We start from the raw sequence: 25932 nt of genomic DNA, 5'->3' as shown, positions 1-25932 counted from the left end.
GCTTATCAGGTGTAAAGTAGAACGAGAAATCTCATACGAATTTTAAATCATTTTGTCGATGACTTTACAAAAACACATATCGAAACCATTCGTGATAAACCGTCAAGCATTAGCCTGCGTTTCTTTTGTGAGTTGACAGAGTTGCAATCCTCTTTACCTCATTTAACTTTTGTCTTTCCTTTAAATACTGACATATTCATTGTATAAGTCTTTGTTTTACTCGTTATAAATATCTTAGTACTGTTACGAAGAAAATCCGACACTGTGCCGGTGTATCGGCGCAACACTAGCCTTATTCAAATGTAAGTGTGTCGGCAGTGAAAACCTTGATAAGTGTAAATTGTCGCACAAATGAAATAATCTAAAGAAAGTAATACTTACTAATTCGATGTTTCCTATAATTTGAAAGCAAATTGATCCTAAATTGTATAAAGACTAGCTGTCGCCCGCGATTTCGTCCGCACGAAAATAAAAATAAAAACATAATTAGTAGCCTATGTCTTCTTCTAAACTATGTTGTAATATATGCCAAATTTCATCAAGATCCGTTTAGTTGTTCTGGAAATACCTTCAAGCAAACATCCATCCATCTAAACTTTCGTATTAGTAAGATAACCTACATAATATCGTGATAGTATTATATTAATATTAAATTGTGGTATTAATTCTAAATGAATTTCTTCTAGGTATAATTTTAAATGAATTATTGTTAAAACTCCATCGCAATGCGATACCGCACGACATGGGTACGTGTCCGCACGCTATCACTACTCTTGGGGAAGTTTTGACCTTGACAAATGCTGTAATACTTAAATTAGCATCAGTAATAGCCTAATGGTTAAAGGTACGGATTTTAAATCATATGGTTGAGGGTTCGAATACCGTTATTCGACTATTGTAAACCATGTCCTATCACAAGGTTAGAGCTTAGTTGGAATGGTACAAAAATTATTAAAAATCGGCTGATATTTAATAAAAATATATATCTGGTATTAAAAATTAATGCCTTTTATTTACAAACAGATAGTATCAATAGTTTGACAATAGTCTGGCCAGGTAAGAGTACTTTTATCTCGGTTAGTTCTGCCTCAAAATATATTAAATATATAGAAAGGCATAGAAAACGACTTCCAAGACATGACACGGCTATAGTCCATCAAAGTTTGACACTTTTTGTGATTTAGGTGTTATTATTTGATATTGTACTTTAGTTGCACTTTTGCTTACCGGACCAAATAAGTTTTTTATACTATAATAACGCTATTATCACGGCCTTCGAGGTTAGACAAAGTGCGTTCGCTTCATAGCGATTCTATAATGAGCGTCAATCATATTTAGAGCTGACAATAACTTTCGTCTATTGATTTTCTGACACATATTATGAATTAATACGTTGACAATCTTTTGTTCTATTTCAAATGTCAATTAAAAATGTTTTGAAACATGCAGTCGGTGAGCTGCTTTGAAAAACAATCCGAATGTATGCGACCAAAAGTTAGGGCTGCGATGAAAATATCTCTAAACATTTTAGACAGATTTTATACTATTAACATTTTCACCATAATAATTATATTATTAGATTGAATATAATGATTTAAACGTTACAATTATAAGATTAATTTTCAGCACTTTTACTAATCTTAAAGTTTGTTTTTTGAATAGGCTTACTACTGTCTCTCTATCTCATGAATAGCTTGCTCTTTTGTGTTTTATTAACGTTATAAAAATACTTTGTTGTAAAGATTATTGCGTCTTAAAATATGATTTTGTGTAACAGTGCTACTGTAAAGTTAATATGGTAATTCAAACATCTAATGATTTTATTATTTTAAAGTATTACATCTAAGCCCACCATCACACATGGTCAAACCCTCAGGTCGTATTTCTCGAATGGAGGGAGGCAAGCGCATTTTGACCTTCCACCTTCTTGACTCCCTCTAAATTATGTCGTTTATTTCTTTAGTGTGGAAGTCACTCATTTAATGGTTATGTCGATTTTTAAAGAATTATTATGAGTGACAACCCTATATAAGTTTATACAGGTGTGTAGGGACAGGTGGGCGCAGCACGCGCTGTTTATGCTGCCGTGGGTGGCCACGATACTATATCTCCATTCCACGTAGTATATCTATAACAACGCGGTACCACTATGACGAACAATACCTATATATCACCAATATTGTAAATGCGCATGTATGTTTCTTTTTTCGTATCATAAGCTGGCAAACGAGCGATCGGCCACCTGAAAACGCTGAAATAGCGAAGTGACCGTTGCCCATAGACATACGCAATTGCATATGCGTTGCCTACCTTTAATCGACGGAGGAGAGGATGCACAGAAAAAAAATATCTTCCCTTCCCATGTATCCTCTCATCCGGAAAGTCCATTTACACTTCCCATCCTTTTCTTATAAGTATGGGTAGTCCATTTTCACTTCACGCCTGTCTTCTGTGTGGTCGTGGTATTTCACCGGGCGAACCGGGCCAATTCGTGCGAAGATGTTAAAGCGGGCTCTACCAATGTTAAAGCCGTAGCCGTAGAGCCCGCTTTATTTTGGATGGATGGATTTTTGTTAGTAGGTATCTCCAGAACGATACCATGAATATCGATGAAATTTGACATAGTAGAACATAGCCTGGAAGAACACATAGGATACTAATTAAGTTTTTTAACTCTACAGCTTATATTAGCTAAGCTAGCCTAAGTATAGATTAACAAACATTATGATCCGATGGGTATAAATAAAATAAATTTAGTGTCATGAAGTCCTGTAAATAAATATAAAAAAGTGTCACTAATTCCTTTTAAGGCTGTGTCTATTATATAATATAGTAGGTTTTACATATTTACTGAAATTACTACGATAATAGCGCCCCTCTCATCGGACTAAAGTTAAACCATAAATTGTATTCACTTCATAGAGTAAGGTAGAGCTTTATCATAGATAATTTATTATGTCTCTGGGTATTTCTGTCTTAATGATCAAAGTCAAACAATGGTGTAAAGTTCCATTTAATGACGAACATAATAGGGCGTCTGCCTCTGGTTATCTTCGGGATTCGACATTTATGGGCCCTCTGATCGGCATATTGACTAAGTATAGTTTACTGCAAACTCTGAGTCATGTAACTCCGTATCAAGCCGTGGTTCTGTATTGCCTCCTTTTGAATAAATAATTGATAAATTATTATTTTTATCTAACTATCGATATTTATTTCATCATCATCAGCTCGGAGCCTACCCTAAGTTAAGGGTGACTAGGCCATAGTCAACCACGCTGGCCAAGTGCTGGTTGGTTGACTTCACACATATCTTTGAATTTCTTCCCAGATATGTGCAGGTTGCATCACGATGTTTTCCTTCAACGTATGAATCTCGTTTATTTCTTTCTATTAAAATAACTTTTTATTTTTGTACTTTTATAACAGTTTGTTTATTTATGTATTTAAAATTGATTATTTTCAACAGGGCGTGCAAAGTGGTCTCAAAAAAGTGGGGCTGGCGATGCTGTCATTATCAATACCTGTCGATGAGAAAAAGAAAGTCAGTAGCTCGTGTTGAGCATGGTCTGCATCCTTCCTATCACCATCATCATCATCTATCATCATTATTCGTGATTATTTTTATTCTTTATATTCCCAATACCCTTGTGTGTTAATCAAGCGTGTGTCATACACGGCAACTTCATATCGACGTCATTCAGTTCAGTTATTATATACAAAATATCTACGCTTTCGACTCGCATTTGTCGTGATGTGACACATGTTTTATTATCAAACAATATGTTAAAATTGTGTGATTTTTTTGATGCGTTTTCCTCCATTTTATTTCAATACCAAAACCATCATCGATGTTTGTACGAAATGCAAGCATGTTTTATCCCCATATTTGTGATCAGTGTTTATTAAAAGAAAATGTTTTTGAATTCTAAATGTTATATAGATCTTAGTGGGAAGTAGCGTGTTGCCTTGGGTGTGATTTTAATATTCATTTGTGCTAAATTTTTTTTCATATTCACATTATAACGTTTTATGTTATTTTTGATGCGAATAATGAATTTGCAAGATTTAAGGGAGAATTTAAGACTCTAGGTATAACGAGTTTTTTTAATTTTTTTATGGAATAGCTTTAAATTTGAATAAGAGCGTGTTTTCTTCAATTCTTAATAAATTGGTATATCTACCAATCCTTTTTTTTAGTATCGGGGGGGGGGGGATCTTCGTAAAATATCCTGCCTTTTGGGGGAAAGACAGGGTTATGTGAGATTCTTACTCACTAAAACCCCCTCGGTGGCCAATCTCAAGTGCGACTGCGAGGGTCCCGGGATCTCCAAAGGAACGCACCGGAACATATCTATCACTCCTAGGTGATGAATATAATAATTTTTATGAGGTGATTGATTTCTTAGTAAAATTCTTAGATTCACAATATAACAAGTGACGACCAATTTTCCTAAAACGTGCTATCCTGTTAAAAGGTTAATTTTCATTAAAAACATTTTAATAGCGGAATTTAGAAGAAAAACCTTTTTGTACAAACGTAACAGATAAAAGCTTTTTTTTTAAATATTTTAAGAAAATTTATTCATCCTTTAAGTACCAAATAAATTTCTTACAAAGATCTCGTTGAAAATTCGCTTTTATCATAAAGCGATACGATTGAAAGTTGATTATTAGTATGTATTGGAAGCAGGTATTCGGTTTTAGGGGTTAATTAACTTTATTAGGATTTACGAATGTTTTTGACGTTGGCTAAAATTATAGCCAATTGTCATATATTTCTTAATATCGAGCCAACGTAATTAATACGACTTAATTGCTTTTCATATTCCTGTTACTTTGCTATTGAAATTGTAATTTGAACAAGAGAAATAATAATCTTATTAATATTATAAATGCGCAAGTTTAGATGGATGGATGTTAGAAGATATCTCCGGAACGGCTTAACGGATCTTGATGTAACTGGCACAGATGTAGAACTTAGTCTGAAAGAGCACATAGGTTACTAATTATTTTTTTTTTAAATTTCGCTGAAAAGTCAAGGCTGACAGCTAGTTTGTTTATAAATTAGAAATGTAGCCTACCCATATGACATCTCTATTAACCTATGTCACCGTAAGAATACGAACAGAAAGATCCATCATCGAAATAGCTCCAGCAGTTTAGTTTACCAACGTCAAGATACAAGTGATTATATATTTGGTATGTATTCGTGTATATAACTGGAAAAGATAATAAAAAATATACATACTAATAAAAACTATATTTCGGAGATAACTAAGGTGTGTTAAATTTTTTTTATTTCTCAATTTTTTACCGATTTTAGTTTATGTGGAGTTCCAAAGCAAACTACTACGAATTAACTACAATTAAAAGTAAAACAAAATTATAACAAGACGAAGGCGTGTCTGTACATATTCAGTAGGTTACCATCTCAGTACATTTATAATATATCATCCATCCATCCATCATTATCCATACATTGTGAAATGTTGCATGACGATCCGTGTTCCCTTGATCCGTTGATGTCCATTGTGTTGGTCACGGCATGTTTGTTTGAAAAACATTGTATTATGTCGCTCTTTGAACAATTATGGGAATTCTTTTATTTGAAAATTTTAAGTGTTCACAATATAATATAAATAGCAAGATAACCATGCGAAAGAAATCAAACTCTAAATAATAATATAACCTCAAATCTCAGTTCATTTTATGCTAGATTTCTCTAACTAATTTTCATCATCAGCTCACTATACGTCCCCACCGGGGGACTCGGAGCCTACCCTTAGTTAGGGGTGACTAGGCTATAGTCCACCACGCTGGCCTGGTGCGGGTTGGTTGATTTCATACATATCTTTGAATTTCTTCTCAGATATGTGCAGGTTGCATCACGATGTTTTCCTTCACCGTAAGAACCTTGGATAAATGTCATATGTAAATCGGAAATCAAAAAACACATTAGTACAAGTCGGGATTCGAACCCAGGACCTGTAGATTACTACTACTACTAGCTTACTAATTTTACCAATATTAAAAAAAGCGAGTGTTTAAATGGATGGATGGATGTTTGTTTGAAAGTACGTCCAAAACGGCTGAACGGATTTCGATAAATTTTAGCATACATAAAGAACATAGTCTGAAAGAACACATAGCCTACTAATTATGTTTTTATGAATCCCGCGCGAACGAAGTCGCGGGCGACTGCTAGTATACGATATTGATAAAACAATGAGTTGAAATTGAGTGGCAATGGGCCGGCCATATAACCCGAAGAACAGATAACCGTTGGAGTAGACGAGTTCTTGAGTGGAAACCACGAGTCGCCAAACGTAGGGTAGGACGTCCTCAGACTCGGTGGAGCGATGATCTTCGCAGGACAGCTGGCAAGAGCTGGATGAGAGTGGCCGAGGATCGTTCTCAGTGGCGTGCCATGGGAGAGGCCTATGATGATGATGATGATGATGAATGCGTGGAATTTTTATTTTAATGAAGTATAAACGTAACTGAAGGCAATATAATTTTTTTTCTACAAGTCACGAATAGTTATAACACTGTTGGCTTATGACTTCCATTTGTGACGGCCGTGAGGTGCCCTACGCTAATTAAATTTGACACAAACCATTAATGGACACGATTTAACATATCCCCGATAAAAAGTTACATTTTATTTAAATATACTGCTTTACAATACTATAATATTACAATTATGTTTATAAATAATCTAACAAATACTAATAATATAAATGCGAATGTTTGGATGTATGGATGGATGTTTGTTACTAGGTATCTCCACAACGGCTGCATGGATCACCTTGAAATATGACACAGATGTAGAACAAAACTAGGCAAAATATGTTAAGTTTTGCGTCCCTTACTCTGTCGATTAAAGGTAGGCAACGTATCTGAAATTGCAGATATCTATGGAACGGTCACTTCTATTCTCGTAAAGTGGCCGCTTGCTAATTTACCACTTTTTACTATAAAAATCCGTAGAAGTGCATTTCAGCGGGATACCATGGCGCGCAATAAAGTTGACATTTTGAAAGGCGCGATTGAAAATAGATTGATTTTCCCAAATTTAGGAGAGACTTTTAGTAACTTTTAAAACATTTAATCGTTTTTATTATCTGTATCTTCACAAGTTATGTTTTTTGTTTGTGTTTTTGATATAACTATTCGGCAGTCACACATAAACGAAATTTCTCATTCATGTGCAAAACTCGTTAAATTTTGCGTTTCCATTTTAGTTAACAACGTTGACAATGTAACAAGGTTTCGGCTATCTCGTTACTGGTACACTTCTCTCACGTAAAGTTAGAACTACTACAATAATTACATTGCGTACGTGATTTCATCAAGTCTACCAACGTATACTACTTTTAACTAGACTTGTGAACTAAAGTATACACTTAAAAAGTATAGCAAATGTATACTTACTAGTGGTCACCTGCGACACTGTCTTGTCAGAATAAAAAAAAATGTAATTAGCCTGTGTTTTCTTTCAGATTATGTACTATATGTACCTATGCAAAATTTAATCGAAATCCGTTTAGCCGTTCTGAAGATATCTTCAAAGAAACATCCATCCATACAAACATTCGCATTTATAATGTAAAATACATATATACATTTTTATTTTGTTTTTTAATTCTATTAGTTTTTATCTAATATCCAAACAATACAGTTGGTCATGTTTACTTAAGTCCAACATTTTACAGCCGGGGATATGTTATGGACGTCAATGTTATAAAAGATTATGATTTACTCTTAAATATGTCTTAAGGAAACTGCGTCTAGTATAAGTACTTTGCTGTTATTTGCCAAGATGGCATTTCAAGTCTACCCCTAATCTTACTAATATAGATGCAAAAGTTTAGACGTATAGTTTGTTAGAAGGTTCTCCAGAATAGTTAAAGGGATCTCACTGAAATTTATAGATGTAGAACATAGTCTGGAAGAACACGTAGGATACTATTTTTTTTTTAAATTCTGAATGGTCGTTGTCGTAGGTGTTGAGTCAAAGAAAGAATACAAAATAACTGATTAATTTATTAACTAAATGATGCAATAAGTATTAACAAAACTTATACAAAGCATCTTTTTTTCCACATCTCTATTATTATGTTAAATGTGGAAATAACTCTCAAAGTGGCCCTCTTAGCTTGGCAATAAAATGCCGTATCCGGGCCACGGACGCTTCAGAATTATTGAAACGAGGAACCGGGAACCGACTAACAAAGGGAACGCGTCTGAATGGAATTAAAAAAACTCCCTATTTTATAAAGAATAATAATTATTTGGCCATAATACGAAGATCCGTTAGAAAAATAGATTAGCATCAAATGTGGTGACTTAGACTGGAGTGCTGAATTTTCCAGTAGTTACTAAGCTATCGGTTATCGAGCTTGGACATTATCTATAAGGACCATATTATCACTTTGACCGTAACATATATTAATCTTACTATCTTACTAATATTATAAATGCGAATGTTTGGATGGTTGGATGTTTGTTTGAAGGTATCTCCAGAACGGCTGTATGGATCTTGCAGAAATACAGCATAGATGTAGAAAATAATCTGGAAGAACACTTAGGCTACTTATTAAGTTATTTTCAAATGGCCTAATCGCCCTTAACTTAGGGTAGGCTCCGAGCCCCTCGGTGGTGACGTATAGTGAGCTGATGATGATGAAGACTGCGCGGAATCGCGGGCGACAGCTAGTTATCAAAATAAAATCATGTTTCTAGTAATATAACACTAGTACGAAGTCCAAACCCTGGGACTATCGTATAATATATACTTAGGCAGATTAAAAAATGTCTAGGTATAATTAAACTGTATAAAGAGTGAGTAGTCAGCGTTTAATGTCAAATGCAAAGTAATGCTCAGCGGATTTAACTCTCGTATTGTCTATCAGGTGTGGCTATAAAGTCAGCGGTTAAAATGGTTTTTTTTAACCGACTAAATCCTATGTATTTAAACGGACAATTTGATTGGTTGGCCGTGCCGATCGGCCTGAACTACCTATATAGGGTAATGTGTTTCCAGATGTATGTTTTGATATATGTGTTTGTATGTCTGTCCATTTTAATTGCCTGTAGCCTAAACAACTTAATTTCGCCTCATAATTCAATTCATATTCCTCAGAATTAGGGTAGAGACGGTCGGCTTTTTATTTATATTCTAGAGACTCTTTATTGTATAATGTCTGAAGGAACGTTAGTTTTATGGCCACAAACATCAACTTAGCAACAGAATCAACTTAGGTATGATAGCTGAAGCAGTCACACGATGCCTTAGCATCTAATATGCTTAGATAATATGTTACCAAGTCCCTTTGTACATATGTAACGTAAATATTTGAAAGTACTATTGTATCATTGCGTAGCGTGTATCGCGTTGCTCACACTCCGTACACACGATGCGACGTTAAATCATGGACAAAACTTGTCTATTCGAGTAACACACACATTTACAATATTTCAACAGTTTTGTTATCTTCTCTTCTTACGATCTTGACAAACAGGTAGCGACTAGCTTTGGCGATGATAGATAGAAATGTCGACGACGCCTGCTTGTGTAAGATTTTCCATGAAATTGTATTGTTTTAGTCCAGTCTTTCCCAAAGTGGGCGATAACGCCCCCTAGTGGGCGCTGCAGGTCTCAAGGGAGGCGGTAAAAGACCCAGAAAGAAAATGGGGGCGTTGTGTAGAGGCCTGGGGGGTGATTTGTTATTTTATTTAGCTAGGAGGCCTCTTAGACAACGACTGCAACAACTTGTGAACATCAACTAATATGAATCAAAAGATTGGTTAAACTCTAATATGGGGACGCTAAAAAATATTTATTCTCAAAGTGGGCAGTAGACAAAATAAGTTTCAGAACCACTGCTTTAGTCGCTTAACGTCTCAAACCACTAGGTTTCTAGAATTTACTTCGCCTCGTACAAAGTACCTTACACGTGAAGGGTGGTCGATGATTCGTTGGCTTCTGAGACCAAAACCCCAACGACGAGGACGTGTTTTGTACAGAGATTTTGGTAACAGAAACCAACGTTAATATAACACTAAGCAACAACGTAAACATATAATTACGCTTTGTACACATTCATGTCAGGTGGCGGCACCGACTAGTTTCGAGCCCATCGGGGGCCCTTCATCAGGATGAGTGGTACTGGTATTATTTCGCGGACGCGGCCCGTCGCTCACGTGTCTCACGAAAGTTTGAATAGTGTAAAATTTTACTTGTAAAATCATGTGACATAAAAACAATTCCTACATCCCCTGTGTAACAATTTGTTTAATTCGATAAATTACTTAAACAGATGTATTTAACTTAATACTTTTTATAATACAAAAGTTATAAATCTTTATAAAGTGTACAAAATCGCAATCTTTTATCTCAAGTACTAAACTTACAACTTACAAAAATAACGATTCGAAGGACCAATTACTGGCTCTTTCTAACGATTCTTTCTTTGTTAGATTTCACAAGGATCCTTGGAAAAGTTTTGTCGTTCCTTTGACAAGTAATTCTCGGAACCCTTAGGCAAGTGTTGGAAACTCTATTTAAGTTAATTCTCAATATATTCGTATAGAATGAGATATAGTCAATTAAGTAATTAACTTAATAATGATATAAAGTTATTTTATTATTATTCCAAATTGGTTGTATAAATCGTTATGAAATATCAATTATGTAGAAGGAGTGAGATGTCTCTATGGCTCCATATGTTTGTTGTCTCTGCCTGCCCCTTTGGGTTACGGGATAAGTTATGATGTTGTTATTGTTAAATAGGTCTTTAGTGGAGATTTAATATAAGAAATCTAACTAAATATGTGTGTAGGTAAACAAAACCTTTTAACTATACAACATATTTGTAAATATCGTAAAATAAATAGCTATACGTATAGTTTTGTACTTTTCAATTACTTAATTTTAAAGAACGTTCCTTTTCACTATTTGAAGTACATTCGTTTGTAAATACGAAGTCTCTGTAAGTTGGCTAAAAGCGAATACATTCATGTTTGCAAACAGCAGCGTTGTTGAGTCATGAGACGAGTCCGTATTTACCTAAGTGGTAAGGAATGTAAATAACTGATCGAAGCAACTTTAAATGTAATACTGCATTTTACTTTATTTAAGTAGACATTTTACTCTACATTTCTATTCTCTATCACAAATATTCTTCTGCGCTGCTCCTTTTTATATGTATTTACAAAAGTATTCTGATTTTAAGGAAATATTTATTTAGTCAATTTACTGTTGATTTCTGAGACCAAAACTTTGGTTAAAAAGTATCGTCACCCATGTCATTATCTTTGACAAAATAAAGATAAAACCTATTGTGTTTTAAACGGGAATATTTTTTTTCTGTGCATCCTCCCTCCGTCGATTAAAGGTAGGCAACGCATATGCAATTGCGTATGTCTATGGGCAACGTTCACTTCGCTATTTCAGCGATTTCATGTGGCCGCTTGCTCGTTTGCCACCTTATGATATAAAAAAAATGTACCTACCCTCATAAAGGCCCGATGAGGATAGGTTGATTAGGCATTGAGGAATTCGTATCCGATTGCTGAATAGTAATTTTGATATTTCACATGTTGCGATGTTACAGGATGTTACAAATTCTTTATGACAGCAATGATGATGACAAGTATGACCGTAATAAATCAATCTTTCATAGCTTATTATAAAACTTGTTTAAATTGTAATAGGAATGACGTGTGGATATGTTTATTTTTGAGTATATTGGGGAGGAAGTAAATCAAGATCTCTCGGTAACGTCAAACGTCACGTAAGTTTGTGGAATAGTGATTGACAAGAATATAAATCTTGTCATGTAATAAGTCTTGCGTTAAACTGTGTGTAAATAGAAACACCCACTACTGTCTGAATACAGATATTTTTATTTCTTTTCCCCTTTATTTTAAGGTATGACGAAAGCAAAAGACGTATAGACATCCATAAATATTTATCATTCATCATCAGCTTGGGATGATTAGGTCATAGTCAACCACGCTGGACCAATGCGGGTTGACAGCACACATATCTTTGAATTTCATCTCAGATATGTGCAGGTTGCATCACGATTTTTTCCTTCACTGTAAGAACGTCGGATAAATGTACATGTGTAAATCGGATATAGAAAAACACGTTGGTACATTACAGGATTTGAATCTAGGAATTGCAAATTTAAATTCATGAATATATTTAACAGATATTCGTGGATAGTACAACGTATAAGGCCATTATTGTTGTTTGTTATAGTGGTTAGCAGATGAGTAAATCGCAATAGATTAATAAATTTATTATTTTAATGTGTTCTGACCTTTATTTACAATGCTGCTTCCTTGGTATATCACACACTGTTTACTTCAAATTTACTTTTCGTGTAATAACAATATACATTATTGTAGCATAAATGTTATTCTTACTTCGCCTTCTGCACATTTGTCACTGAACGATGCAATCACAATCAAAACATGTCGAGTATTTATCCCGACTAGTATCAACATTAGCAAATAATACGTCAACTTGTAAAAGTATTCAAACAGTACAGTCGCGAACAAAATTGCTTGTGTTTTTGCAAAATTTTAATAGAATCATTTTATTGAAACTTGAAGCGGAAATTATGTACCTCTTTTAAAGTAAATTGAGCAATGGAATTAACTTTAAATTTGATACGATTAACGTTGTTGCGAATAAGAAGTGCACAAAGTTATTTTTATAAAAAAAAATATAGAATTTTTAAACCTGTGTTACCACTACTCAAGTCTCAGAGATCTAATTTACGTTCCCTTTCCTTTCCCACCCTTTTTCTTATAAGTAAATAATGGAAGTTAAAGTGTATTTTTCGGTTGAGGTGGTGCATGGGAAGGGTATATATAGTCTCTTTCTGTGCACCCCCTTCTCCGTCGATTAAAGGCAACGCCTATGTATGTCCAAGGGCAACGGTAGTTTCGCTATTTCAGTGATTTCAAGTGACCGTTTACTCGTGTGCCACCTTATTATAATTTCGAATTAGAACCCAAGCTTTAGTAGACAGAATTATTCACGAAAAAAATATATTAATTATATTCGATTTTCGAACACGACTGTACTCCTTGCCGCTCCTGGTTACACAAATTGTTTGATTATGAACCTCTTATTTACTCGGGACTTGATAACTTGAGCCCACGTACACTACGAAATGACTTTGTTACCGCGGCCTGTTTAAATTTTTAAACGATTAAGGTTTTTCATTCCGTTTGTTTATCGCTGTTGTTTCCAAATGAAAAGGGTCTGCCATTTCTCATTGTTGTAAAGGAAAGTAATTACATATTTTAAGGATTTTTATGAGATAGGCTTTGTTCTTTACTTTTTTATTTTAATTTTTTTAATGAAATTTTCGAGTTTTGTGAATTTTACGAATGATCAGCCTTTTGCCTTAGTAATGTTTTTTTATTTAACGCAATTTTCGAATATTTTCTACCGAATCATTTACGCTAAAAGATGGCATAGTAACAATAAGGTTACAAACATGTTGTTGATTATGAATTCAGAATGATAAAGGTCTATGAGGATATGATGCGTCCCGGAGGCATTTAGTCCTCTTTCCATTCCCACCTTTTTTCTTATAATGAAAGGATGGAAAGTGGAAGTGGACTTTCCGGATGAGAGGATGCATGGGAAGGGAAAATATTTTCTTTCTGTGCATCCTCTCCTCTGTCGATTAAATGTAGGCAATGCATATGCAATTGCGTATGTCTATGGGCAACGGTCACTTCGCTATTTCAGCGATTTCAGGTGAAATAGCGAAGCAAAAAAAAAACAAAACACAAAGGTGAAAGCGGTTAAACATATTGCTTTAAGCTGGTTCATATAATACCGTATCTACGACGGTACAAAACAGCCTGCTATATTACAACGTCTCTATTGTGTGAAATGACTAGGCGCATTGTTTTAGGTACGCTCCTAACAATGGCACAATATTCGGAATTCGGAATATTTGCAATTTAGGAGGTTTTTACGACACATTTAGCGAGTACTCATTTATTATTATCTAACATGAAATAACGCTTTAGTTTTTTTAATCTGAAGAAGTTCTGAAGATACTGGCAGCGTTCCCTCTTTGAATAGCTCAACTAATTCTTTGACCTAGGTAGCTGCCAGCTTTAAAATGGATGTTAAATTTAACTTTTACAACGTCGTACTTTCACTGCCGAATCGCCTGTACAAAATATATCGCCAACCCTCTCACACTCTTTCAAACAGCTAAGACAACTATATTAAAAAAGGGTTACGTTTAAAATAATCTAAAATTTCTTATAATTATTTAAAGCATGGTTTACCTTCTTCAAGGTAAAGAATACGTCGGGTACGACGTTACAAGGTTACGTCGTCTGGTTCTCGGATATATCAACTAGCGTTGAATGATGTAAAATTGTGCGCTCGCGCATTTTGTCATCGCTCAAGGATCTAGATCCTTGTGTTCTTGGATTGACCTGATGTTTAAATAATATGCACTAAGACTAAAATATAACGGCTTTGAATGTTTTAGTTTGTGTTAAATAAGTTTGATATACAGACAACATAAATATATTTATTGATAAGTTGAATTCTTGTAATTTGTTCAATATGACGTCAATGGGTATACCAACTGAAGCGCCTGTTCATACAATTTTGTATACATCAGCGTATTTACAGAAGCCAGTTAAAATTGCACCGAAAAAGGTAAGCGATAAACAAATTCATACAACACAATTTTTCGTGACATCTATTGATCCGTTACTTCTAAGTACAAAACGGATTTAAAAACATGATAATAATTTATGTTTATGGTAAATATAACGAAGGAGTTTTTAATGCAATTATTTAAGTGTTAGGAAATTGACGTTGACCTAAATTATATTTGCGATACGTAGCTATATGCTCTATGATATTGTCCGTTATATTCCATGACGTCATTTCAATACTAGTATAATTTGTTTTGAGAAAACTAACAACCGATATTAATATATCGTACATTATAACAATGTTCATTTATATATATAATAAAATTGGAGTGTCTATATTTAATGAGTGCACTGGATGCAGGCGGCACAGGACCGGGCATTGTGGCAATCCATGGGGGAGGCCTACATCCAGCAGTGGATAAATCTAGGGCCGCGGACGAGAGCGAAAGCGTGTCCGTGGTCCCGTCCCGATGCGTTGGAGGAACAGAGGGGTTTAGTGGGTATGCTTCCGCTATGGAGGAGAATCAGAAAGATCATTTATTTTTGTCTGTCAGCCTCTTTTTTGTTTACAAGGTCTCGTTTGTTCCGGGTAATCTCCGGAACGACTGGACCGATTTTGATGTGACTTTAAGGGCAAAATAGTGTACATGGGCATGTTATAGGATACTTTTCGGCGCAAGTCGCGAGCTACCGCTAGTATATTGATATGAAAATAAATATCCGCAATGTTATTTATTTATTATTTTAATCGTCCGTCCGTAATTCCGTACCTCGAAAAACCCCTTATATAATAACTTTGTTGTCCGTCCGTCTGTCTGTCAGGACTGTTTTCTTTAATAATCAAGCATTTTCATTATGATAAAGAAGTTTTAATTTATAAAAGAAATCTAGTACAGAAAACATAGTGTGTTGTTGTTGTCCTAGCCAATGACCTAATAAAACTGTTTATATATGTTAAGTGTTAGCTAATTATAAACATAGCAGACAACGCAAGACGGCACAAGGTCGCCTTTCACTCTATAACGATTCTAGTATTTTACACAAATGCGAATTTGTTTAGTAATAAATTGTTAACCTTATAATGTAAGGAAAAAGGTTTAAAGTTGATTAATTCTTTTGAATACAATTATAACAATAAATAATGTATCTGGTAAAACAATCAGAATACAATAACTTTTTTATTGCTTTTTTTATTTTATAGCTTTACATTTTTGACAGTACTTTGCCGAGTATTAGTCAATTATATGGTTTGTACTAAATGTCGTCCGTGACTCCGTTCGTGTAGGATTAAAAAAATATAATAAGTACCCCATGTGTTCTTCCAGATTATGTTTTATATGTGTGCCAAACTTCATCAAAATCCGTTCAGCCGTTTCGGAGATACCTTCAAACAAATATTCATCCATCGCATTTATAATATAATTACTGATAAGTTTGTTTTATTTAATTTTCATTGAACTAATATTCTAAATTACTTAAACTCTTAAACGTAACTACTGTTAGGAAGATAATCCGACAATGCCGGTGTAGTGGCGCAACACTATACTTGTACTAGCCGTACCAAAATGTTGACGTTTATGTCCCCTCACTAATCAATCTGACACTTAACTTTGCAATGAAAGCGCCATTCGCGCCAAAGGATTCTAAGCAATAATGTTTAAAACTATGAAAGTTTTTTTCTAAGTATTTTTGTCCTACGTAAGCACGTATCCTTTTAAGTAGCGTACTTAAGTTAAGAATTCTTTAGTTGTTGTATATGAAATAGTCTATCGAGCATTCTAAATTACTTTAAGGCATCTAGCGTTCTTCGACTACAGCGCAGCGTTAAACGACCTGGAAACTAAGTTAAACGATTAAGCTTCATTGCAGAAAATTGTTCTGCATTTCTTAAGACTTATTCAATGGTGCATTCAGTCTACATTCTTTTCTTACTCGACTGGTTCGGGACGGTAATGTTTTTGGAGCGTATATAAATATATCTTACTAATATAAAGGCGAATGTTTAGATGGACGGATATTTGTTATATTCTGGAGGTATATCCGGAACAGTTCAACGGATCTTTATTAAATTTGACACAGATGTACAGCAATATCTGGATGAAGATATCGGCTAATTATTAAGTTTCTTTAAAATTTCACGCGGATGTAGTCGGGTGTGATTACTAGTATGTAATAAATATAAAGATCATTTGCTGTTCGTTAGTCTCGTTAAAACTCGAGAACGGTTGATAGGATTTATCTTATCTTGGCCTTGAAATGTTTGTAGAGGTCTAGGGAAGGTTTAAAATGTGAGACGAATTCGAAAAATTGCCGGAAAAACCTCTTTAGCAACCTTTTTTTTTAATCCCGTGCGGACGGAGTCGCGGGCGACAGCTAGTATGTGATAAATGAGAATTTACACTGTTTTTTGTATATATTTGGTATAGTGAAAACTCACGCTTATATTATTATGCTTTCCTTTTGACTAAATGTCTTGAATAACTTTAAGTACGCACTTTACTTGGGACTTTATCATAAGGAAAATTTGGGATAAGACGCACGAAAGCCCTTAAGTTAAACACCAAAACTTTATTAATAAACCTTCAAAGTATGACTACCTGAAAATCATGTTGATATGTGTTACCGGCAAATCGTGTACTCCGACCATTTGTAATTTACATAGGAAAATCATGTACACTTTTGCGTTCAAACGAAGACATTCATATTATATTTCAATTACATTTCAGTCGTTAGTTTGTCTAATTTATTATGAGAAGGAGGTACCCAACTCATTTTCATGTGACCGTTTCGTGCTTTTTTATTGGAATACAGTTAAAAACCCTGTGTACGTTTGTACAGCGGTATCGCGGCTCCTGACTATACAAATTATTTGAGAATCTTATTTGCTCGTGTGTCTTGATAAGTCAAGCTTGCAAGACGACGTGTCGTTGTTGAGGCGGGCCTTTTATAATATTAATTCATATTACATAAGATATGCTTCGGTTATTTGAGAAAGTTGAAACGATTGATAGACAGAGTGACAAACCAAATTGTTACAAAAATTAATTGTGTTGCTAGGCAACGAAAAATGTCCGAGAAGGCATGTTACAGGGTTTTTATCTGTCTTGACATTTGTATGCATATTGTCCGTTTCATTCTCTTTAAGAAAACAAAGACTATTATATGAATTAAATCAAGTGTGTACTGATAAAGAAAATTTAACAACACTTGTAAAAAGTGTGTTAAAAATTTAGATTATGCCCGTCATTACAAACTTCTGCCGACTGTTCGTCGGATGTGTTCATTAAGAGTTGACGGTGTTATGTGGCATTTCAGAACGTTTCGTCGTCTTACAAACACTTGCATCTTGCATTCACCAATAATTGCGTTATCCTTAAATAGTGTTGTGTATAAAATTATTTAAAATGTTAGTAATATAGCATTTTGCAGTGTTATCAATTTAAATTCGGTTAAGAATTTATTAAATTCGATCATGCGCGTTATTAATTAATTCTCGGGTGCATAATTCAAAATGGCGTCACTCGGAATACCTACAGAAGCGCCTGTTTATACGATACTTTGCACATCAGCGTATTTGCAGGATGCTGTAAATAGAGATGCACCTAAAAAGGTAAGACTGTTTAACTGTGGTAGAGCTAGCATTAACATCTTTTGTACGAATCTGACTCTACCAGATTAATACCACGACCACACAGAAGACAGGGGTCAAGTGGAAGTCATTCCGCGTTTCGCCTTATGACTGTCCGTGCCGTAGGCCTAATTTTAGTCCTCTCTCCTTTCCCACTGTTTTGTTATAAGGAAATGAAACATATGGCAGAGGAGGGGACGCATAGAATGGTGAGATATAGTCTTTCTTTGCGTACCTGCCTTTATAATCACGCTACCATCCTAATATCCATACTATTATTAAAAGGTAGAAAGATTTGATTGTTTGTTTGCATTAAATAGGCTCAAAAAGTACGAAACATTATGTGTAACTTCTAAGTAAACTAAGATGCAGCCGCCGTCAACTGCTTGTTAATGGATAAGTGGATGTTTTTTTTGAAGGTATCTTTAGAACGGCTGAACGGATCCTGCTTAAATTTGGCATAGATGTAGATGATAGTCTGGAAGAAAACAAAGGCTACTAATTAAGTCGTTTTAGCGGACGGAGTTGCGGGCAACTGCTAGTTTTATATAAAGTAGTACAAGGCAGTGGATGTTTTCGTAAAACTGTTTGACATATTACGTAGTACTGTTTGTAAGGTTGGCAGCGATGTTTCTGTCACACAGCTACTGTTGACTGAGTAATTAATAAACAAATCCTTCGAAATTATTGTGACTACAATGTAAGCGCAGTGTTACCAATCTAAATCCATGATTTATTACTTTGACGTATTCAAGCGAGCGTTTACTTTATGTTTGCGATTCTCGATTGTTTTTAAAGTACGATGATATTTTTTATTTAAGAAAAAGACGTCCTATGAACTTTCATTCATCATCAGCTCATTATACGTCCCCACTGGGAGCTCGCTTACCCTTAGTTATGGGTGACTTGGCCATAGTCAATACTGACCCAGTGAGGGTTGAGTTCACACATATCTTTGAATTTCTTCTCAGATATGTGCATGACGATGTTTTCCTTCGCTGTATGATCGTCGGATAAATATGTAAATGTTACCTCGAAAAACATATTGTAGGTACATGACGTTATTCGAACTCAGGACCTGCAGATTGCAAGTCAAGTGCTTCGCCTCTGAGCTATCGACGCTCATAAACATAATAAAAACTTATAAAATGTTAATGCGCTTGTATACAGTAAAGATGAAGCATCGATAGAAAAAAGCAAAAACATTACAGCGGTGTTAGACAAAGTGCATTCGCTCCGAAGCGAATTTCATAATGAACTTCCAAAATGTATAGAACTGACAATAACTTTCGATAAGTCACGTGATTGTCGCACGTCAGTTCCATATATTTTTGAAGTTCGCTATTACATAACCCTCAAGGTTTTAAAAATAACTTTTTTTTAATTTTGTCGGCGTAATAGCATGATATCTTGATCTTGTCCAGTAGTTCGGACGTCAAATTAAAAAGGTTACAATAGACAGATCATTACCATCTTAACCTTCTCTTATTCCTGGTGATCTTATTTCTTACAAATATTATAAATCCGAATGTTTGGATAGATGGATATTTCTTTGAAGGTATCTCCAGAACATTTGCATAGATCTCACTGAAATTTGGCATTGATATAGAACATAGTCTGAAAGAACACAAGCTACTGATTAAGTTTTTTTTAAATTCTGCGGAACAATATTCTATACGGAGTCGCGGGCGACTTCTAGTATAGAATATATTATTGTTTAGTGTGATTCGATTTTTATTTTAAACCTTGAACGACCGCTTCAACAAGCATGCCTTTTATTACAGTTTTTTATTATATCCGTTAAATTGATCTTGTAAAATTTTCCAGCCCACTCCTAACATATTTTCATACACTTGAACGATTTACAGTTTCTATTTTCAAAGGATTTTTATTGTTTTACTAATAGATATAGAGCTCATATTCCTATGACAAACATTAGATGGCGTATAATCAATATGACGTCATTTGAATGTTATCAACTCATACGCATACTAAAGTGATGGGTTACTGTGGGTTTACATTCAGAACCACATGTGTAAAACACAAGCTGTCGCCCGCGACTCCGTCCGCGTCCGCGACAAACAAAAAAAAAACTTAATTAGTAGCCTAGGTTTTCTTCCGGACTATGTTCTACATGTATGCTAAATTTCAGCGAGATCCGTTCAGCTGTTCTGGAGATACCTTCAAACAAACATCCATCCATCAAAACATTCGCATTTGTAATATTAGTATGATTTCTGTCCCAATTTTACCATTAAGATTGATATAGACGAGAATCTTATCTTACTAATATTATAAATGCGAATGTTTAGATGGATGTTTGTTTGAAGGTATCTCCAGAACGGCTGCACGGATGTTTCTGAAATTTAGAATAGAAATAGAACATAGTCTGGAAGAACACTTAGGCTACTAATTAAGTTTTTTCTTAATTCAGCACGGACGGAGTCGCTAGTATTATATAGAACGAATGTTTCCGCTACAGAAATTCTCAGTTACAGAGTTTCTGTTTGTTCTAAAGTCCAATTAGGGCAATTGTAAATACTCGCCTCTTAATTAATGCTTCCCTAAGGATCGAATTCGCCATTGTGATTTGTAACATGAAGAAAAGCCTGTAAATATAATTGGTTTACATTGGTGGTGTATAAATGAGGTGTTATTTTATAAGATCAGAGTGTTATTTACTTTTAATGCTAGCTATCGCCCTCGAATCCGCGCGTGCGTAATTAAAATACACTTAGTAAGTAGCCTAGGCGTTTTTCCAGTCTGTTTTCTACATCTGTTCCAAATTTCATCGAGATACATGCATCCGTTCTCGAGATATCTTCAAACAAATAAATATTCATCCAAACATTCGTAAGATAAGTAAAACTAGTTGTGGCCCGCGACTCCGCCCGCGCGGTATTAAAAAAACACATAGTAAGTAGCCTATGTGTTATTCCTGACTATTTTCTACATCTGTTTCAATTTTCAGCGAGATACATGCAGCGGTTCTCGAGATACCTTGTAACAAACATCCATCCATCCATCCTTACATTCACATTTATAATATTAGTAATAAGTAAATAATAATAATAATAATAAAATATGTTGAATTTTTATGTTTTATGTCATTTGTTTACTAAGATCTTGTGCCAACCGCATCCAGGACGCTCCCGCAACCTTGACCAGGTCATCGGTCCATCTTGCGGAAGGCCTGCTCACGCTGCGTCGACCTGTCCGTCCTTTCCTGTCCTGCCTTTATAAATTTTGTCTAAATAATAACCTTGAAACATACAAAACATATCTAGTTAGATACGTTTGTATAACATTGTAAATCTATTTCTAGATGTTACGTTCACAAAGTAAATATTGTATGAAACTAAACTTCTATTTTAAATTTAACATATTTTAAAACACCCTGTATTCACAATAATATCAATTAACTCTATACAAATAAGATTGAAATGACTGTATGTTATTTAAAAAAACAATTTCTTCTTTTTCATGATGTATTTTCGTATTTGATAACGAAAGCCAAATTTTTAAAATTTTTGTCTGTCTGTCCCACAAGGCCGAGTTTGTTCCGGTAATATCCGGCACGGCTGGACCGAGTTTGACGGAACTTTGTCGGAGAGGTACCTGATGCACACAGGCATATTATAGGCATTTTTTTAATAATGTGTTGTCGATGTCGCACGCGATCGCTAGTTTATAAATGTAAAGGTACATTAGTGTATACTATATGTTATTTTGTATGAGTGTTTCGGTAGTGAAAACCTACGCTAATGTGTACCTAAAAGTTTATTACAATATCTATCGAGTGTACGATTAAAATAAATTTTAGGTCAGCTTTTAAATTTTTGTGCAATCCGTACCGCCTTGGGTTTTATTGACTGAGTCAGCGAGTTATAAAATATTATCAGACTTTATAGCACTTCTAGGCCTTGTGGTGCCTATTATTTTTTTTAGATTAAAATATGTAAGTTTTCCTACCATAAAATAATGCAACATATACAAAATGAATCAATTTCATTCGTCGCCTTTACGTAACCAGAAAGAGACTTTAAGCTAACCCCTAGTTCCCTAACTAGACTTTAGTCAATTTGTTCCAGTGCGGATTGCTAGTTTCACTCAGCTTTCCCTACTGCTATCGGGCGAAGTCACGGGCGACAACTAGTAGTAATATAGATCTTATTTAAAGTGTAGAAGTTTCTAGAATAGACGTAGTTTTGTTACAGGAGGTATTAACAAAGAACTAAACACAAATGGCCTACATTAAATAAATGTTACTCTGTGTTTCTTACCAAGTTTAGATATCCCCCTCCCACTTGAACGATAGTGTATTTGCAGGAAGGAGAGAGTAAATTATCCATTAATCAGACATTGCAGTACCGGTTTCGTATCAAATAGGTTAGAGGTGCAATGCAGCTGTGTAAATCAGATGTAGTACGGTTAGCAAAAGTAGTCTATTTTGAGAATTAAAAAAAAACTACGACACGTATGATATTCAGTACAGTTAGCAAAAGCTTATTATGAGAATTTTTGTCACAAAAAATGTTATTTAAGGTATTCAATAATCAATAATTCTGGTACTCATTGCAAAAACTCTGGTGTAAAGTCATAATAAAATGGACGGTTTAAATGAGAAAAGTACAGACTGAAGAACAAAAGGATGGTGGCAATCGCTTTTTTTATAGCGTTGATTATTGTCAGTGCCAAAAAAAATGTAGGCACACTTGTTCTATGTAAACATGGAGCTTGATATTAATTTTCAGTTAGTACCTGAAGTAAAAACTTCTTTTAATTAACGTCTAATAAAAGTTGCGAGTAACTTTTTCCTTTCAGTTAATTTAATTATGACAAAGAAAAAGGCCTCTCATGAATATCACCTGAAAGTTTTCACACCTGGCCTCGAAACTATGTAATATAGGAATTTCCAACTATATGAAAGTTTTCGAAGTTTTTTTTTTCACTTGGTTTCAAAACTTCTACGTTGATCGAAGCCAATAATTACTCCTCATTGGTTATCTACATTTCTATATCTACAGTAATTTACACAGAATTGTAGAAACATTAATATTAATATGATGAAGAGATAAGACAGAAAAAAAAATATTTTAAGGATGTATAAATCTTTTACCATTAGAAACCTATATTATTATTGAGGTTTTTTATTCGTGACGAAATCTTGGACACATTAGCTTGTATAAGATATTTTAACTAACATTTAAATCCATTTGCTTTTGCTTTATATTTAACTAGCTGTCGCCCGCGACTCTTATTGCTTTGTGTGAAAAAAAATATTATTCGTAGCCTATACATATGTGTTTTTCCAAGCTATGTTCTACATCTATCCCAAATTTCAACGAGATCCGTTAAGCCGTTCTGGAGATATGTACCTTCTAACAAACATCCATACAAATATGTAATCATTCGCATTTATAACATGAGTAAGATTGTTTTTGTTTAAGAGGTTACTTTATTATACATTAGAATGTCTTCAAACAAAATTACTGTTCAAAGAAGCTAGTCAAATCCAATTTTCTTAAAACATTGTTTCTTCGAAAATGGTTTACAAAAAGTTAATCGTTTGATCTTTGTTGAATAATTTAACGTGTAAGCTTATGCAAATTTAAGTGGAACCTTGTTAACTCTAAAAGGCTGCTGAAGCTCACACTACTTACGCCTGTTTACTTTCACCGTTTAGAGTTAAATTTTAACTACATCGCTATGTTGGTTTGTTGATTTTAGATTCATATAATTTAAATTTTAAAACTTTTTATTACGTTTTTTATAGTTGTTTTAAAATATTTTTAAAGCTACGTTACTTATGATGTGTTAAGCATTTTAAGGCAATTTAATGACATTATAATTAGATAAGACTCCACAAAGTTCGAAACAGACAGAAAAATATTATTAAGTAACTAGAGGTCGCCCGCGGCACCGACCGCCCGGGGTTCAAAAAATTAAATTAGTAGCGCATGTGTTCTTCCAGACTATGTTCTATATTTCAACCAAATTTTATCGAGATGCGTTTAGCCGTACTCGAACCTTTAAACACACAAACATCCATCTAAACATTTGCATTTATAACATTAATAAGACTAGTTGTAGCCCGCAACTTCTTTAGCGTTAACTACAAAAAATGGTACTCCGAAATACAGTTAGGAACCTACTGTTTCGGAGATTATCCTGAACAAATGCAGACAAACGCGTTGAATTAATTAAGACACCGTTTAGATATGACTTAAGGACAATAGTACTACTTATATACTAAAATATATTTGTATGTGAAGTAATATATTTAAGTTACTTATAACTTTAAAAGTGAATTCGTATTAGAACTTTTAGTTTGGTCATAAATTTGTTTTGATGTTTGTTGTTAGTTAAATATGCGGGTCCGAATTGTTATTAAAGTTAGTTTAAGCGAATGCTTTTAAGCTTTAAATGTTCTCTTGTAGTTTTGAATATATTAAACTTTGTTATAGTGACATGCGTCCTTTGATAACTAGCTGTCACCTGCGACTCCGTCCGCGCGTTATTAAAAATATATAATTGTCTATGTGTTCTTCCAGACAATGTTCTATATGCATGCCAATTTTTATTCTGGAGATTCCTTTAAACAAACATCCATCCACCCATCTAAATATTTGCATTTATAATATTAGTAAGACATTATCTCTGAGACTTAAAAAAAAATGTTGAAAAGTTTTTTTTGTATTTTTTTTAAATCCTTTTAAGGTAAATAACGTAACAAGATACAATAGTATCACAGATATAACATGTTTAAAACCAAAGCCGTAACTTAACGTAAAATGTTTTTTTTTATATCATAAGGTGGCAAACGAGCAAACAGCCACCTGAAATCACTGAAGAAGTGACCGCTGCCCATAGACATACGCAATTGCAAATGCGTTGCCTACCTTTAATTGACGGTGGAGAGGATGCACAGAAAAAAAATATTTTCCTTTCCATGCATACTCTCATCCTGAAAGTCCACTTCCACTTTCCATCCTTTCCTTACAGCAAGCGTGAAGATAAATGTAATTTTAACAAGCCTTCAACGCTAACTGATTGCCAACACTTATTTTATATTGTTCAAGCTAAATTACATCCATTTGTGCTAACAAAAGCCAGATACAATGTTAAAGATTTATCATCTCTAGAAACAAATATACCGCGTTCAGTTATTAAATAGTCGCTAAAAGAGTCTTTAATTGTAAGTTTCTGAGATCTCATATTTCCCGTTCAAATAATGATAAGTTTTATACCGAGATTTTGGTATCGGAAACTAACGGTTAGTATTAAAACTCTGCGCTAAAGATATGCTTACAAGTATATTAATAAAGGACTCTGGGATCGACAGTACATATGTACATAAAAAAAAATTGTCAATAGTAAAAAAAAAAATTTTTTTTTGATGTTTTCGTGCAATATTTTTCCATTTTTGTTACATATTTTAACTTTTTAATTTGATAATATTTTCTCATTTCAGGTAAGTGTAAATCTTGCATACTGGCATTTAACTTAGGGTGAGTATTTACAACTTAAACTTAACAGCGTAACATAAAGGTTATGACTTCAAGTTTATTTCTCTTTTGAAA

The 25932-nt window shown here is 34.2% G+C and overlaps 1 protein-coding gene across 11 annotated transcripts in view; it reads left to right on the top strand.

Annotated features, from left to right (window-relative positions):
* The window catches only part of Trpm (transient receptor potential cation channel, subfamily M), a 125411-nt gene that overhangs the window by 6964 nt on the left and 92515 nt on the right, over positions 1 to 25932 (top strand). For 7 of the 11 annotated variants that reach the window (XM_013307083.1, XM_013307091.1, XM_013307085.1 and 4 more), the window contains exon 2: positions 3470 to 3544. The exons of 1 other annotated variant lie outside the window; for it this stretch is intronic. In XM_013307083.1, coding sequence (XP_013162537.1) covers positions 3470 to 3544 — 75 coding nt within the window. 3 more of the 11 variants (XM_013307092.1, XM_013307089.1, XM_013307088.1) reach the window with 3 other exon arrangements.

Source organism: Papilio xuthus, unplaced genomic scaffold (genome assembly GCF_000836235.2).
Source record: "Papilio xuthus unplaced genomic scaffold, Pxut_1.1 DF828142.1, whole genome shotgun sequence".
NCBI lineage: Eukaryota > Metazoa > Arthropoda > Insecta > Lepidoptera > Papilionidae > Papilio > Papilio xuthus.
This window is presented reverse-complemented; position numbering and strand designations above follow the sequence as displayed.